Consider the following 14631-nt stretch of genomic DNA (forward strand, 5'->3'; position numbering starts at 1 on the left):
TTCTTCTCTCCGTTTTCTTCTCTCTCCCTCTCTCTCTCCTCCGTTTTCTTCTCTCTCTCTCTCTCTCTCTCTCTCTCTCTCTCTCTCTCTCTCTCTCTCTCTCTCTCTCTCTCCACTTCTCTTTCTCCTCTCTCCAATCTCTCTCCTTCCTCTCTCTTCTCTCTCTCTCCTCTTCTCTTCACTTCTTTCTCCTCTCTCTTCTTTCTCTCTCCTCTTCTCTTCACTTCTTTCTCCTCTCTCCAATCTCTCTCTTTCCTCTCTCTTCTCTCTCCCCCCCCCCCCTCTCCCCCCCACCCTTCTCTCTCTTTCTCCCCTCTCCCTTTTTTTCAGCATCTTTTGTTTTTTGTTGTTTTGAGTTAAACCCTTCCATCCTTTATTTTCTGTTAAATGTAAATAGTTAAAGTGCATCACTGGTACATCCTAAAATTGTGATCCCAAAACTGTTGTATGAGTGTCATTTCTGCTGCTCTCTGACGCAGATTCCTTCTTTGCTTCTCTTAAAAACCTCAGGTTAGAAAAAAGAGCGGCAGCACCAAAATATTTTTTTGTTTTACATGTTTCATATGTGCATAAAAGCTGAAATAGCATTTTCTGTTAATCAATCGTTAAAATACGTAGAGCTAAGTTTTCTCAAAAATGGTGTACTGTGTTAAAGCGTAAAGATATCCGTTGTTAAAGAGACAAAAAATGCTGGTCTTCAGATCATTCATGATTGGTTTAGCAGATAATCTGATGTCAGTTTAGCATCAGACCTGCTTGTAAAAAGAAAATTTGAACCTTTTGTATTGAGTATTTTACTGGCTATTCTGAATGAAGCCTTTTACACGCGTATGAGGACTGTTGCTCAGGCAGGGTTTGGGATTCGACCTCTTTGGACAACAGTGCGGGGCCTAGGCTGTACAGAGGTGTTGCTAGTCTCCAGACTCTCAACACATTCTGTTGCTATAAGGTGGGGGGGGGGGGGGTGCAATGGAGCATCATAGAACAGTATACAAGGAGCATCAGACTGGGTGGGGTGAGTGGGGGCAACTCCCTCAACCAACGTTCGACTGAGTCCACCAAGCTGATCACTTGCCCATGCATTGGGGGACATTGTGGGCTGCTATACTCGTAGATACTTGGCAGAAGTGGTCATTATTAAAGGCTTAAAGGGAACCTGAGGCGAGACGTATATAGTGACTGCCATATTTATTTCCTTTTAAACAATATCAGTTTCCTGGCAGCCCTGCTGGTCTATTTGGCTGTAGTAGTGTCTGAATCACACCAAAAACAAGCATGTGGCTAATCTTGTCAGATTTCACAGAAATGTCAGAAACACCTGATCTGATGCATGCTTGTTCAGGGTCTATGGCCAAAAGTATGAGAGGCATAGAATCAGTAGGACAGCCAAGCAAAGTGCATTGTTTTAAGTGCCTGAGCCCACTGCTGCGGTTTTAAAAACGCACGCATTTTTCAAGACTTTTTGAAATGCGTTTTTAGTGCGTTTCAAAACGCTTGAAAACGAATGCATTTTTATGCGTTTTGAAAAACGCAGCGGTGGGCTTAGGCCCTAAAGGAAATAAATATGGGCAGCCTCCATATTCCTCTCACTTCAGGTCTCCTTCTATTCTCCATTACCACTTTCCAAGGCAAAGCACGCATGATGATCAGGCAAGCTGAGCACTGCTGATTGCATGTTTGTGCAGAGGGAGAGAAATGCTCGCCCCATGATCCTTGACTAAAGCAAATCTTGATTAAATAAAAAATAAAAAGTACTAGTGCTCTTTCGGAAACCAGACGTCTGGGAAGAAATGCTTTGACTACTCCTACACAAAGCTTATGGTAAATTGGTGCGTAAAGCATCACAGCTGAATCTGAGAGTTCTTATCATGTGTTGCTCTATCAACTCCAAGAACATTACATCAATAGTACTTTTATTACAGATAAACCTTGCTTGTTACTTATGTTTTGGCCTAGTCATGTGACCATAGAACTTGCCCTCCACTGTCTCTTCTGCTTCTTGTAAGTGAAGGCATTAACAGAAATGATATTCACAGCGCTCTCCCCAGAATTAAATTTTCCAGCCAGGTGGCATGAAAAATTAGCCGGTGGGACAGGGAAATCGGTGGCCGTCAGTTCCACAGGGGAAAAGTGGGCAATTGCCCAGGGCCCCAGAGCTGGCCTCAAAGTCCCCCCTAACCCCCCCCCCCCCGGTTAATAGTGCTCATTCAGTACCCTTGAGTATCGGCGTACCTCCTCTGACACAATTGCTGGGTGCACATTCATTCACACACAGAGAAACCTACACACACAAAGACAGAGACCTACGCAAAGACCAGGGCAGTTTCTAGGCTAAATCGCACCCAGGGCGAGGGTGTAAAAGTTGCGCGCCCCACCCCTACGAACCCTTACTCTTCAGGGACAGTCACACAGCCACAGGTCACAAGTAGATCTGCCCACTTACTAGTGACAGCTGCTCATCCAGGAGGAAGCAGGGACCAGGAAAACACATAGGCGGAGAGAGCTCGGAAAGCCGACTCCTCCATGGGCGCCGCACACTGACAGCCTGCAGTAGTGCTACAGGACACCAGGTGTCATCACGCGGTGGTGACGTGATGATGACTTGACGTCTGATGCAGGCAGCCCACGAGGAGTCAAAGAAGGTGATTGCGCTGGTGATCTTCTTTCTCCTTCCTTTTGGCTGCACCAGCTCCCTAGCGGTTATGTCCTTCTGCCGGCGCCCCCCCCTCGTCTACTTGCCAGTCTGCGCCCAGGGCGACCGCCCTGCCCGCACTGCCCTAGAAACAGCCCTGGCAAAGACAGACATACACAAACAGACGCACACACACCTTAGACAAGAGAAGCTTACCTCTGGTATGGCAGCAGCATGAGGAGAGGAGACGGGGCCAGACAGTAAAGCAATATATAATTAATTGGCGAGATGCACACACTTACAGCTCTCCAGTCCATGTGTCAGCACCAGAGGGAGAATGTTTGAGAAAGTTCATCCAGTGTGCCTGTGATGAGTGCTGCTGCCCCCAAGAGTTTGCTGCCTGAATGATATAATCCAGGTTTGCATGATGGTGATTCAGGCAGACGCGCTGTACACTGGTACAGGACACAATGTTTCTCCCACTCTCTCCTGATCTGCTGCAGACATGCGAGAGCGGAGAGTTGCGAGTGTGTGATCCCACCCCTTAATTTCTGCTCTGCTGGGTGGCCCCACCTCCTCTGTATGCACTGCCCTAATGAGAGCTATGACAGCCGGGCGCTCACCAGATTTATCCAGGCGGGGCACCCAGCTGATAGGGCTTGGGGAGAACACTGTATTCATTTGGCTACATTTTTGGTTTGCATTGTGTTTGTATGGCGATGTTGCCCAGCACTAAACTGAGAAGCTCCATTCAGGCATAGTTCAGACAAGCTGGATTGGTTGTGTACCTGTGTACCGCAGCCATGCTGTGGTATTCGGAAGCAGGAAATTTGAGTGCATGAGGCAGGTGGATAAAAAGGGCGCCGCCATTCAGGGCCCATTTCCACTATCGCGAATTCGCATGCGTTTTTCACATGCAAATTCGCATAGCAATACAAGTGAATGGGACTGTTTCCACTTGTCAGGATTCTTTTGCGTTTTTCTGTGCAGAAAAATTTCGCATGGCAGAGCCATCAGAATTCGCATATCGCATACCGCTATGCGAATCGCATACAATGTATTTAATAGGAAATTCGCATGAGGTTTGGGTATGCGAATTTTCGTGCGAATTTATATTATAGAAACAATGGAAAAGCACACCAGCACTGCCATGGTTAAATTTGCATACATCGTCTTCCATGCGAATTTCCATGCAAATTCGCACAAAAATTCGCATAGACCCGCATGCGAAATTCGCATCCGCATGCGAATTTTTACCGCGGCAATTCGCACCGCACAAGTGGAAATGCAGCCTAACTCCTATAATAAATATCATTTAATGGGCGCCCAACAGGAAAAAAAGGGCGCTGGAGAAAAATAACGTTTTACAAGCGGCGCCCGGAGACTTTTAATGTTTTATAACTGCTTCTCATGATTACACGTTCTTTAATGATTTATAATTTTTTAAACATTATTTTTAAACGAAAAACAGCACAATATGTTTTTAAAACGTTATTAATGCTTATCACAGGTGGGTCTTAGGTTTAGGCACCACCAGGGGGGTCTTAGGTTTAGGCACCACCAGGGGGGTCTTAGGTTTAGGCACCACCAGGGGGGTCTTAGGTTTAGGCACCACCAGGGGGGTCTAGGGGTTAGGGGTAGGTACAGGGAGGGTTCTGTGTGAGAGTAGGGTAAAATATAGTTTTAGTAACATTCTTATTAATCTTTTATAAAAAGTTATTATTATACATTTCACTTTTTAAACAGGGAAGATTAACGTTTTTACAATTCCCGATTTCATACACATTATTTAATGATTTATAACTTTATAAAACATTATTTTTAAATGAAATCTAGCACAATTTTTTTTTAACCGTTATTCATGCATATCGTTTAAAACCCTGCGCCCTTTTTTCCCAGCGCCCTTTTTTAACGTACGCGTGGTATTCTATGGAATCAATGGCAGCATGCCTGCATTCTGAAAAAATCTTGTAAGTCGGGTTTGTATCAGAGCAAAGATAACCCATATGATTCTGTAATAACTAGGGATGATCAAAGAGATGCAAATATTTCTGAGTTTATGTACATTTTTATGCAAATATATGCAGTTTGAAAATGGACCTATCCGTTTAAACCTGGGTTTAAATTGATTGGTTCATTTTCAAAGTGCGTATATTTGCTTAAAAATGTGCATCAACTTGGAAATATTTACATTTAATTGATCATCCCTACTAATAACAGTACTACTAGTGGTATGTTCAGCAGGTTACGCAAGAGAACAACTGATTAAATTACTGAAATTCCTATTTTAAGCTTCAGTCTCAATCTGCGACGCTTACCTATCCATTTTGTTTTTGGATTTTCTTTTGACTTTACTTTTCTGTGTCTCTTAAGGCTATAACGCCAGTCCTGCCAGCCTTTCGCCGATAACAACAGGACCTGCGTGGCAGGGCCGCTCAATTGGCACACCTAAGCTGCGCTTAGTGGAATTCATGGCCTTTATGGAACAACAGGGGGAACCTGACGCAGTGAGTACAATTCATTTTGACAAATGACAGCTCTGCAGTTGTTGGAACTCGACTTAGAACAATGTATTGGTGATGCCACTAGTGACCTCCGGTACTTTTCACTCCACAGTACAACAAACATCTGTACGTACATATCAGCCAGTCGAATCCTTCTTACAGCGATGCGTTACTGGAGTCTGTGGACGTGCGTCAGATCTATGACAAGTTTCCTGAGAAGAAGGGAGGACTTAAAGAGCTTTATGAAAAGGGGCCACCCAACGCCTTCTTCCTGGTCAAGTTCTGGGTAGGAGATCTCTCTGTATTCTGATGGGTCAATGATTCCATGTTTTGAATTGAAGTATACTAAAAAAAAAAAGCACATCTCTGGCCAAAATTACTTTGGAAAGAATGGGGAAGAGTTGGAACCTCACTGGGGTTAGAGCCTGTATTACTCTCTGCCCAGGAGACACACAGGACTTCAATGTGATCGAGGTTAGCAGACTCTTCCGCATTCTAGACACGTATCTCCACTGGAACTGGAACAGTTCAATAAGATACTAGAAGGCTATCTAACCCTCTCCTTCATACCAATTATAGCTTATTGTAGTCCAACATTAACATATGCCGTTTTTTCCCCCAACAACGACCATCACCAATTATTAAATAAATAATTTAGTGAATATTGCAAAAAAAATAAGAAATATTATAATTTTTTTCAATACAGTTCATCTTTAAGTGTCATTTCTCTCTCTGATTGCTTATAAATATTCTTTGTTGCTCACAGGCTGACCTCAATACCAGTATTCAGGACGAGCCAGGTGTGTTCTATGGTGTAAGCAGCCAGTACGAAAGTCCAGAGAATATGACCATCACTTGTTCCTCCAAAGTCTGTTCCTTCGGGAAGCAAGTTGTAGAGAAAGTAGAGGTGAGGAATCCTTAAGTTCACAGAAAAAGACACCAACTCCCCACACCATCGGTATAAGGGAAAATGGGGCTGATGCTCTGGTGTTGGTTTGGGTCACTGCCAGGTTTTTGTTTTTTTTGTCTTAAAGTTTAAAATGAAAAAGGTTATTTTTGTTTTATATGTTTGAAATAAAAATACAGTTAGATATGTAGCATATTTTCGGAATGGCCATAGAGGGCTTTGGCTCTTTTTAATCATAAGGCACTGCAGGCATGTGCCTACAGGCGCCTGATGATGGAAAGGTGGCTCACCCCCCTCCCCAAGTGCCTCCCTCCCGCCTTAGCTATGCAGAGTCCCAATTGGAATGTAAATGAGAGATTAATCACCCGCGTCTCAGCATTTCACTGACCAGATATCACTTCAGTCAGGGGCATCTCTAGCTACTTAAAGGGAACCAGAGCTGAAAAAATAAAGATTTTTACATACCTGGGGCTTCCTCCAGCCCCATACGCGCTGATCGATCCCACGCCGCCATCCTCTTCTGCCCGCAGCTTCGAGAACCGGCTCTGCGCTGTTCCGTCAGTCGGAGCCAGTCTAAGCGTAGCATAAGTGCGCTCTTTGCGTATCTCTGCAGCAGTGTATGGAGAGATACGTAGAGGGCGCACTTCTCCTGCGAAGCTGGCTCCGATGACGTCAGCGGCGGGAGCCGGTTTTCGTAGATGTGGGCAGCGTTGGATAGCGGCGTGGGATCGATCAGCGCGTATGGGGCTGAAGGAAGCCCCAGGTATGTATAACTTCTTTTTCATTTTTTCAGCTAGGGTACATCTCTGGTACCCTTTAAAGAGAATCTGTACTGTCCGATTTGTACAATAAAAAACATCATCACAGAGGCAGCATTCCTCTTTGTGTCGACAAAGCCTGACAAAGGAAAGAAGATTAGTTATATTACAGAGACAGTGCAACTAGAAAAGTCTTCAGTAATCCAGACCACATTAGAACAGGTATAGGAACTTATAGAATAGAAGAAATAAGGCTGAAAATTTTGTTACAGTGTCTTTAATACTGAGATTAGCTCTGGCTACCTAATACTAGGGGGCATCTGTAGCTACCTATGACAGGCGAGGGAACTCAGGTACAAGTGACAACTGGGCTAGCCAACACACTTGCAGTTCTGTCCAGTGAGGGTTTGTAGTTTCATGGAGGAGGAAGTCTAGGGTGCCAGGATATCTGTGCCTATAGGCTCCTGTGATATAAATCCGGGCCTGCCTTAACCCTAGGCAATGCTTCCCACTGACTGGACAAACATATTTAGTTTTTAAAGTATCAGGATCAATGTGCAGCCATTTTTATGTGTTGATAATGTGGTCATGACAACTCTGCTAACAGCAGGCCTGCTTGTCCCCATAAAGATTGTAATAAACCATCAATTGAGTGGATATGAAACATAACCTAAAGCGAAATGGCATATATGTGTTAAAATGTGCCTACAGTTACAATGTACTATTTGCTCCAGTGGATTAGCCATACTATTATACAGTCTAAGGACAAACTTTAAAGGTAACCTAAAGTGTAATAAAAGTGATCAGTTTAACTTACCTGGGGCTTCTTGCCATGCATGCAGCATTTTAAAGAGGTTCAGTGGCTGGATGGAGCAGCGAGGAATGGCGGTGAGGGACCAGGACGACTTCATAAGGCTGAGAGAAGCCGCTAAATTAAGCTGCCCAGAGTTTTTCACTTTAGATACTCTTTAAAGGTACTGATTGTCAGCCACACAATCAAATTCCATTTACCCGCTGCTCTCTGTTTATTATGCAGTCTACATACCGACCCTGCATTGCAAGCATTCCTATATAATCATAAATGTTTCTGCTGTAATGAATCTTATCTTGGTCAGCCTGGCTCATTTCTGGTACATTGCTGGGAAGAGGGAAGCTTGTTATCTCCCCTCCCACATTCCTGATCCTCACTGATTGGCTGAGGGCTGCTCAGTGTGATATGTGGCTGAGAAGGGAAATACACCTCACCCCTCTGCAGAAGCTGCTGAAATATGATCTATGCTGTGTTTACAAAGCAAGCTAGATATGACGGTGCAGTGCGGTTTCTAGGAGAGAAAAAGTAAGGGAGGAAATCGCACCAGGATTGATGATGGAAAATGACTGGAACAGTTTTCTCTTTATTTACTATATAAAATTAACTGACATTAAAACGTGAACAGTGCAATATGTATGTTATGTAAGTAGAACAAGTATTTATCTACTTCTATATGTGTGGATTTTTTTATGGCTGCCCCTGCTGCCTTATAAGGTTGATCTTTCATGTCAGACTTCAGAAGATAAGGCTGTGTTTATAGCAAGGAGCTTCTGTGTGCAAGTTACACTGATTGCATCATTTAGCAAGATGGCTGCTACCAGTACCAAAGCTGAACACACGCTTGCAAGTACTGTTCACCAGCAATGATCGAGACTCGATTCCTTGTGCAACAGTTTGGGGTCAAGGCTATACAGACATTTCCAGTTTTTCTGGGGATTTTATTTTTATTATTATGCAGTTAATGATGCATTTTGATGGAGAATTCAAGCATCCTAAATGTTGATGTCTTTATATCTGTGCGGTCCACAGACAGAGTATGCGCGGTTTGAAAATGGACGTTTCCTCTATCGCATCCATCGCTCACCAATGTGTGAATATCTCATCAACTTTATCCACAAATTGAAGCAGCTTCCAGAGAAATACATGATGAACAGCGTGTTAGAAAACTTCACTATATTACAGGTAAGAATTTTACTGCATCAGCATCCGCTCCCAGCAGAAATTTCACATGCAAGAAGAAAACTTAAAGCCTTCTGCATTTTTTTGCATCCTATATATGATTTTTCACCTCCAGTGCAAAGATTTGGATACAATGATTTTTTTTTTTTCTATGCGGTTTCTTAACGGAAAAAGGAACTTGTCATGTTGTCTCTAGTTACACCATTTTGTACATACAAGCAAAGCAGTCTCCATGTACAAACTATAGAGCACTGTTTATTTTGGATGTTACATTATTGTACAAACAGTTGAAAGTAGTTCAAAACACATTAAATAAACATTGAAAACAACCAAAAAAACAATGCTTATGCTATATGTCCAAATCCAGAGTTGTCTGAAACAAATTCAGTTATCCACGCTTTACTAAGTAAAGGACTCAACTTACAAACACATTCAACTTACAAACTTCCAGTACATATCCATTTGGAAGTAGGGAACCCCCTGGTTAACTTCTTCCCGACCGCCTCACGCCGATGGGTCATGGGAAGGTGGTGCTCTCCGGACCGCCTAACGCCGATTGGCGTTAAGTCCTGGAGGCGGCGATTAGCAGGGCATGCATGCGCGTTCCCTGCTCATAAACAGAACGGGGATCAGTTAGGAGCCTGCCAGCTGCGATCGGAGCTGGCAGGCTGCAATGTAATAAAGTAAAGCTAATAGACATTTGTACAGTGCTGTGATCTAGTGCAGCGCTGTACAGGGGACAGCCCTGTTACTTAGCTGTCCCTCTGGCTCACAATCTATTCCCTCTCATGAGAGTGGAATGTTGTATGCGGAGAGCAATCAGGGCAAATTCAGGGGGAAGGGAGGGAAAGGGAAATTTTTATTTAAAAAAAAAAATATTTTAAAATTACAAAAATAAATAATTTAAAGATCGCAGCAGCAATCAGAGATCACCCAAATAATCCCCAATTAGTGACAAGAAAAGGTGAAAGTCATTTTGGTGGTAAGTTGTATGGCCGAGCAATAAACCATTAAAGCTGCAAAAGGCTGAATAGTAAAAAATCTAGTGGTCACTAAGGGGGAATAAACCTGTGGTCCTCAAGTGGTTAAACATGTAAGCATAAGAACCAAAGGGAGAAACAAAGCATTTGCTGACAATATTTGGTATTTTTCTACAAATGCAATAAATGTTTAACATGAGGTGATTTATTTTTTCCTGACTAAAGAACATATCTATGTATTACTATACTAAATGATTACACAACTTAGAGGCACTGTATTGATGACATAGTATACTGTAGTGGAATGCAGCAAGTTATTTAGGATCCCCTGGTTTCAGCAGATTTTCCTGTTTCAGCATCAGAAACACTTAATCTGTTTAATGCCGTATATTGGTATGTAGCCCCTCCCTCCTAGTTATGCGTAGCCTAGGCGGTTTAGCTATGCAGAATTCTCCCAGAGCATTCTGGGAGACCAGGCATTATTTTCACTGGATTCGGAATTCTCAGAAAAAAATATTCCGCAAAGCAGCGCCTGACTGGACTAAAGATGTCGCCACTTGTGATACATTTCAGAATGTCAAGCGGGGTGAGGAACGATTTTACAATGGGCAAAAACTGACTAAATAATCGCTTAAATGAATATTGCAAAATATTAGAAGTATTTTTATCCATTACATTATTTTCACTACAGTTCCTCTTTAAAGTGGACCTTACACCATACAAAAGGAAAACATTGAGGAAATGCACCCTTTATGTATTTAGAGAGTTTAGCCCCCTCATTTGTGTCTAATCACAAGTTGTAATTTGATCTCTCCCCTGTGTCACCTGACTGCCAAGGCAGATAAGCTCATTTGAAAGCACAGGATGTAAATATTTCTTCTTCCATGAATCAGGAAGTAGACACACTGCAGATTTATTTTAGGATTTGTATCAGCTGTAGAAAAGACATTTTTTTTTTCTTTAACCACCCTGGCGTTCTATTAAGATCGCCAGGGCGGCTGTGGGAGGGTTTTTTTAAAATAAAAAAAATGTATTTCATGCAGCCAACTGAAAGTTGGCTGCATGAAAGCCCAGTAGAGGGCACTCCGGTCGCGTCATTCTGATCGCCTCCGGCGATCAGAATTAACAAGGAAGGCCGCAATGAGCGGCCTTCCTTGTTTCGCTTACCTCGTCGCCATAGCGACGAGCGGAGTGACGTCATGGACGTCAGCCGACGTCCTGACGTCAGCCGCCTCCGATCCAGCCCTTAGCGCTGGCCGGAACTGATTGGTCCGGCTGCGCAGGGCTCAGGCGGCTGGGGGTACCCTCTTTCGCCGCTGCTCGCGGCGGCGATCAGGTAGCACACGCGGCTGGCAAAGTGCCGGCTGCGTGTGCTGCTTTTTATTTGATAAAAATCGGCCCAGCAGGGCCTGAGCGGCACCCTCCGGCGGTAATGGACGAGCTGAGCTCGTCCATACCGCTAAGAAGGTTAAAGGTTATGCTGTTGCTTATCTTTTAGAGCAGAGCGGAAGTTCGGAGTTCAGGTCCACTTTAAATCAGAATGAAACCCAGCATTTCTTTTTTGCTCTAATAGTTTATCTACAGCATATTATATACAACCAGCATTTTTTTTTTACTAGAACTTCATTCAAATGGTTATGCTGGGAATACACGTTACGTTTTTTGCGAAGAATCGTTCCGATAGAAGCCTTCGATGATAAAATTCTGACATATCCAATTTTCCGCTCGATTTTATTCCGCTCGATTTCTCATAGAAGTGAATGGATAAAAAAGAGAAGAAAAACGAGTGGAAGATAAGAGAATCGAGCAGAAAATCTAATGGCTAATTGTGCTCCGAATCGAACGCGAAAAACATATCGTGTATTCTCAGCATTACACACAGGACTTAGAAGTTTCCTGCCAGCAAAGCTAAAGGCATCCGAAGTGCAGATAATGTTATCTTGTATTTAATTGTATTAAGTGAGGCATGTAAGCAAACACTTCTCTGACACTGCAGGCTCTGCTGAACAAAGTCAGATAACCAGAAAGCACTTCTGCTTACCTTGGAACATGAATAAACTAGTTATAAATAAAATGCAGTCCGCTTTCAGGGCCAAAAAAGGGTACTTTGGGAACGTATAATTTCTAAATGAATAATCGTTATGCACAAAAGCAAATATGATAACTGTATGGTATATAAAAAGTAGGAAAACATGTTTTTATTGAATATTATGTCAGGGTTTTATACCACTTTAAGACCTCTCTATATATTACCTTGCATTTATTGTAAAAGTTTGACAACTGCTGGATTAAATATTACTTACGTGACTTATTTTTTTAATTTATTTTTGGTCTTAGGTGGTCACAAATCGGGACACCCAAGAATTGCTCCTGTGCATAGCTTACGTATTTGAAGTGTCCACCAGTGAACATGGAGCTCAGCATCACATCTATAGACTGGTTAAAGACTGAGCAGTAGAGAACCCTTCCCTTTGACTCAGCCATGTCGGACTTGGCTGTCTTTGGCAATAATCTCAGAGGCATCTCGCATTCTCCTTAAGCCTCGGAGCCCTTTTCCGGGGTGAAAGACTTGGGGGAGGAAATCGAGGGATGGGACCTTTTATTAAACAGAAGAAACATGGACATGAGGGGGAAGGGCCGACAAACCACAAAGACCTCACCCTAACAGAACCTTCTGTGTTATGTTTTGAGCCAAAAGGAATATATATAAATATCTATATATATATATAAATATAAATATATGTTTGTGTGTGAAACAGTTTCCGAACCGGGGAAACCATGTAAAAGCCGCAGCTGTCGCAAGATGTTTTTTTTGTTTTTAATGTTATTTTTATTTTTTACATTGTTGCTGCCAAGTGCATCAGTTCACGGTACGGCACCCATTTTCAAGAAGGCTGTGGTAGACTGCGCGAGACAAGAGATTAGTATTAACACTCTGCGTCTCGCTTCAATTTGTTTTATTTTTTTTTATTTTATTTTTGATCTAGCTTCTTGGACTCCACTGAAATGTAACTCCTGCACTTTCCGTGGTCAAAACGTTTTAGCTATAGCCACCATTTTTAGCCCACTAATTTTTTTAAATTTTTTGTCTACTTTTTGTTCATAGTCACAGTATTTTAATCTGGTTCACTTTTCAACCTTGTGTTGTTTGTGGCCGGGTCTTAAGAGATCCTACTTAACATATCAGGGATTAGCGGAAAGCAGATTCTACTGTGTGTGGTTTAATGCACCTTTTTGGTCCTTCGAGGCGGGAAAATCCTGAACCATGTAGGTGCATTTGATCTCCAATATGGACCTGTGAATTTTTTTTGTTTTCTTTTAATTTTATTTTTTTATGTCGAGTCAGAACTCAGAAGGTGGTTTATAATGTGACTTACTAAAAGTTAGCAAAGCAGTTTTCTTTCTTTCTTGCCATGAAAATATATCCTCTATTGAAGGGCCAAATGCTGCCATCTGGTCCCAGTTATTGTTTTGAGGTGTATGAATAAGAGACCAATAAGTTTGCCTTTTTGGTTTTCAAGAAAAATTGGGATCTTCCTATAAGTGTCGATGTGGCACTTGTAACATGACATACTGAGCAGGAGCAACGAGAGACCTACCATGAAGATGAACGTTGAACACTTTTGATATTGAACGGCTGGACTATTGTAAAATTGGACTTAAAGAAAGAATTGTATAGTGACTCTCGACCCCCTCTTCCTTCACAAATTTAGTGCCTAAAAAGTGTAAAACATATATTTTTTTGTATTGAAAAGCCAACATTTTTTTTTCCTGTGTGGATTTGACAATGTGTTATGATATTATCATAAAATATACTTAACTGACAGCCCACAATCTGCATGTCTTGCCAATCCTCCTAAACAAGGCTGGAACGTTGTTGAGAAATGGAGAAAATGTGTCCTTTTCAGGTGCAATGTGATGATTGTTGGTATGGTGGTGGAGTTGGAAGTGTAGTAATGGTTCATAGGATTGATAGTGATGGAATAAAGGATGTGTTGAATGCATCTCCAAAAACTAAACATTGTATAAGAAGCTTAGATGGTCCACTTTGGAATACCATGGGGCCTGAAATGTTTCCTACAGCTTTTATTAATGGGATCTTGTAAGTCACTACTGTCACATTGATGGATGTAGCAGTTCTTGATGTGTGTAGAAGGTAGATTTCACTTATTATTTTGCGTTTAGAGGAGAATGCCGTTTGTATTCACACATGTAAAAGATCATACATACATGAATACGACAGATTACTTGAGGCATCTAAACTCATTAAATGATTAACTAGTGTGGGTGCAAATTGATTGATTGTTGGGTGGAGTATAGATCTTTTTAACACCTAGAACATAGAGACTCTAAACAGTGTCCACCCAATGGAATTATGTTTGAATGTTCAGGTACCTTCTAAAGGCAAATACACACGTCGGATTTTTCTGAACGACGGGTCGTTTGAACGTCCCGTCGTTCAGTCGCCCGCACGCTAAATCGGGCGTGTGTACAGACTGTCGTTCAGGTGATAAGACTGGTATTGAGCGATCCCGCCGGATCTTATCACCCGAACGACAGTCTGTACACACGCCCGATTTAGCGTGCGGGCGACTGAATGGCGGGACGTTCAAACGACCCGTCGTCCAGAAAAATCCGACGTGTGTATGGGCCTTAAGTTTAGAAAATCTAGACACCAAATTGGTCAAACCAAAGATATACCATATATGGTTATCTACTGATCTTTTCTCCAGTGGAATTTTTTGTTTGTCCCCAGCAGTGAACACATGGGGTTTCCCAAAGCATGATCCAACTAATGTTCACAACCAGGACTCCATAGTTTAAGACCACCATCTTTTGCCCCCATTGCAATATGCCATG

At 42.4% G+C, this 14631-nt stretch overlaps 1 protein-coding gene across 9 annotated transcripts in view; it reads left to right on the plus strand.

The window, feature by feature from the left end:
• The window catches only part of LOC137521654 (transcriptional enhancer factor TEF-1-like), a 248741-nt gene extending 234500 nt beyond the window's left edge, over window positions 1-14241 (plus strand). For all 9 annotated transcript variants that reach the window (XM_068241185.1, XM_068241186.1, XM_068241187.1 and 6 more), the window contains 5 exons: window positions 5006-5139; window positions 5249-5422; window positions 5903-6043; window positions 8642-8794; window positions 12109-14241. In XM_068241185.1, the coding sequence (XP_068097286.1) occupies window positions 5006-5139; window positions 5249-5422; window positions 5903-6043; window positions 8642-8794; window positions 12109-12222 (716 nt within the window). In that variant the 3' untranslated portion in view covers window positions 12223-14241. The remainder of the gene's footprint in view (window positions 1-5005; window positions 5140-5248; window positions 5423-5902; window positions 6044-8641; window positions 8795-12108) is intronic.
• The last annotated feature ends 390 nt before the right edge of the window (window positions 14242-14631 follow it).

Source organism: Hyperolius riggenbachi, chromosome 6, assembly GCF_040937935.1.
Source record: "Hyperolius riggenbachi isolate aHypRig1 chromosome 6, aHypRig1.pri, whole genome shotgun sequence".
Classification (NCBI taxonomy): Eukaryota; Metazoa; Chordata; class Amphibia; order Anura; family Hyperoliidae; genus Hyperolius; species Hyperolius riggenbachi.